This window comes from Nanorana parkeri, unplaced genomic scaffold (assembly GCF_000935625.1).
Source record: "Nanorana parkeri isolate BGI_ZX_2015 unplaced genomic scaffold, ASM93562v1 scaffold1653, whole genome shotgun sequence".
Taxonomy (NCBI): domain Eukaryota; kingdom Metazoa; phylum Chordata; class Amphibia; order Anura; family Dicroglossidae; genus Nanorana; species Nanorana parkeri.
The window spans coordinates 6,760-9,518 of NW_017307921.1; the positions used below are offsets into that span (position 1 = coordinate 6,760).

The following is a 2,759-nucleotide window of genomic DNA, read 5'->3' on the forward strand; positions in this document are numbered from 1 at the left end:
CAAAGCCCTGGTGAGACCCCACAGAGCTGTTGTGACAGTGGTGAGACCCCACAGAGCTCTTGTGAGGCCCCACAAAGCCCTGGTGAGACCCCACAGAGCTGTTGTGACAGTGGGGAGACCCCACAGAATCCTGATGAGACTCCACAGAGCCCTGGTGAGACCCCAGAGAGCCCTGTTAACAGTGGTGAGACCCCATAAACCCTTGGAGAGACCCCACAGAGCAGCTACACACATTTTAGCTATACCCTATGTTTGTTTATTGATATTTTTTATAAAGAATAATTGGTTACGAGACAAATAAAATTCTACAAACTGTGAATTCATATTTCATTATGATTTAAGGCTTGTCCTAATATATGCAATTTTTACAGTTAATTTTATCACTTGCTATTTTTTTCCATTATGGGGGGTGAGTTGGGCCTCATGTTTAAATTTCGCCTAAGGCCACGCAAACTCTAGAGCCGCCTCTGCCACTATGGCTGTTGAAATGTCATTGGGTGTCTTCACATCTAATGCAGGTCAAGGGACCTGCATAAGACGTGATGACATCAATGGTCCATAGACTGCAGGAGCAAAGGGGGGAAGAGGCTGCTGAAACTGGTTTAGCAGCTTGGAGAATCAGGTAAGTAAAGCAGCCTTATTAGTATCCCCTAGACAAAAATAGCACTTATCCCTTGTAGTGAGGGGGTAGCCTTACTGCAAGTGTAAGGTTTTTTTTTTTTGCCCAGAGATGGTCTTTAACACTCAACCCAACCCTAACAGGTAACTTAAAGCGGCACAGGCACAATTGCTTTGGTGTACTGTGATATGGGTAAAAACATACCTCTAATGCTGTTTATCCCACGTCTGGATCGCTGCTGGGTACAATAAAAATTGTACATTCATTTATGCTGGAAAGTACAGCTAGCTCCTTATTCCAGCTGTGGCTATGAAAACTGTGGCTCTCATAAAGAGAAGTGATTGTATCACTTATACATTCCTGCTCTCCCCTTGTTCATTCACAGAACACATTGTATCCTGTGAACCATTCACAGAATATAAGGTGTTCTGTGAATGGACAAGGGGTAAGGGGTAGTATAAACTACACATTTTGTCTCTGTATAAGAGCTGCAGTGACAGAAGCACTGCCCTGGTTATGCTTTCCAGGATGAATGAAAGTACAAGTATTACAGATACTGTATGTGCTCATACGAGGCATCTATACCATTCCTGACCTAGTTGGCTGTTTCTCTGATCTTGAACTATATTATGTTAAAGTATGGACCTGATTTCCTTAGTTTCTGGCACCCACTAATGTCTGTCTATGAGTATTTCTAAACCTACTGCTGACTTTTCTAGTCTCCCAACTAACAGTTTATCATTGATTTAGATTTTTTTTTATCACACGGCATATGTATTTGACTACACTGTGCCTGTACTCTATTACGTTGCTGACCAATGGCTTGTTAACCCAACCACACTCCTAACAGCTTAGTAAATGACTTTGTCTTAATCCCTTTCTGCTTATAAATTATGGACGTTCTCTGACTATTCTTGCTATTCTCTGCTCAGTACTTTAAAGCTGTTTTCTTGTTTCATTATTTCTGATTTTTGGCTGTTTCATTAAGCTCCTAGTTACCCTAGTTACTCTTGCCACTCACATTCTTATAGTGACAGTTAAGGAGGTTCATGAGAGGCCTGCATTCATCAAATCAGTTTTCAATCAAGGTAGATTTTAGAAATTCTACCTCTTTTTATTATTGTATAAGCCTGATGGAATAATCAATAATGTAGCATTAATATGTCATATACAGAAAAGGTATATTTATTTGTTTTTTGAATATGTGTTGAAGCTAAATAGATCTAGGATTGTAGGTGTTGGTGCTGTAAAATTTACAAATATTCCTTACCTAGTTCCTTTGCTTTCAGAGCAGCATCATTGATATAGTCCTGGGAACGACCATCAGTGAAAACAATGCCAACTTTAGATACACCAGGTCTTCCTCCATTGGAGATGGTAAAGGTGTTGTCAATTAGGTATTTGATAGCTTGGCCAGTCATGGTTCCTTTTTCCATGTAAGCCATCTTTTTCACTGCAGATTTAATATCTTTCTTATTGTTGAATCTGCCCAAGGGGAACTCTTGTCTTACTGAACTGGAGTACTGAACTACACCAACATGTGCCTTCTTATCTCCAACATCCAAAGATTCCACAACTTGGTTGATTAATTGCTTGACAAGGTCAAAGTTTTCTGGGCGCACGCTCTTGGATCCATCAATTACAAACACAAGATCAATAGCTGATGCACCACAAGCTAAGGAAGACAAAATATGTTGTCATGTCATGATAAAGATAGGAGCTTTACAGTATAAAACAGTGGACTCTTTAGGGACATAATCAAGGCTGGGTAAAAGATGAGTGGTACTCTATTTTTTATTTACCATTACAGGTCTTGCCATCTTCATTTAATGTGAATCCATCCCTGCAGGCACAAGTGTAAGATCCAGGAGTGCTGACACAGATTTGCTGACAGTCATGATCTCCAGTGGAACAGAGGTCAGCCATTTCTGAGCAAAAGAAGAGAAGCTAAGTACACACCCAAATGCAAATTTTTAGCTTAATACATAATGTATAAGCGTAGAAGATCTAAAATATGGGGTAACTTACCACAGAATGCTTCCTGAAACTTCTTACCGAGCTTCTGAATAACACTGTAACTCTCCACATAGTCTACATGTTCATCTAAGGGCTCACTGGCAATCTGACGAAGAGTGGTCAT

The 2,759-nt window shown here is 40.2% G+C and overlaps 1 protein-coding gene across 1 annotated transcript in view; it reads right to left on the bottom strand.

The window, feature by feature from the left end:
* Nucleotides 1–1,889: 1,889 nt before the first annotated feature.
* Nucleotides 1,890–2,759, bottom strand: part of LOC108799180 (cartilage matrix protein-like) — a gene marked incomplete at its 3' end in the record, with an annotated part of 7,582 nt that continues 6,712 nt past the window's right edge. The window contains exons 3-5 of the mRNA XM_018571007.1: nt 2,648–2,759; nt 2,422–2,547; nt 1,890–2,294 (exon numbers count right to left, since the gene is read on the bottom strand). Coding sequence (XP_018426509.1) covers nt 1,890–2,294; nt 2,422–2,547; nt 2,648–2,759 — 643 coding nt within the window. The remainder of the gene's footprint in view (nt 2,295–2,421; nt 2,548–2,647) is intronic.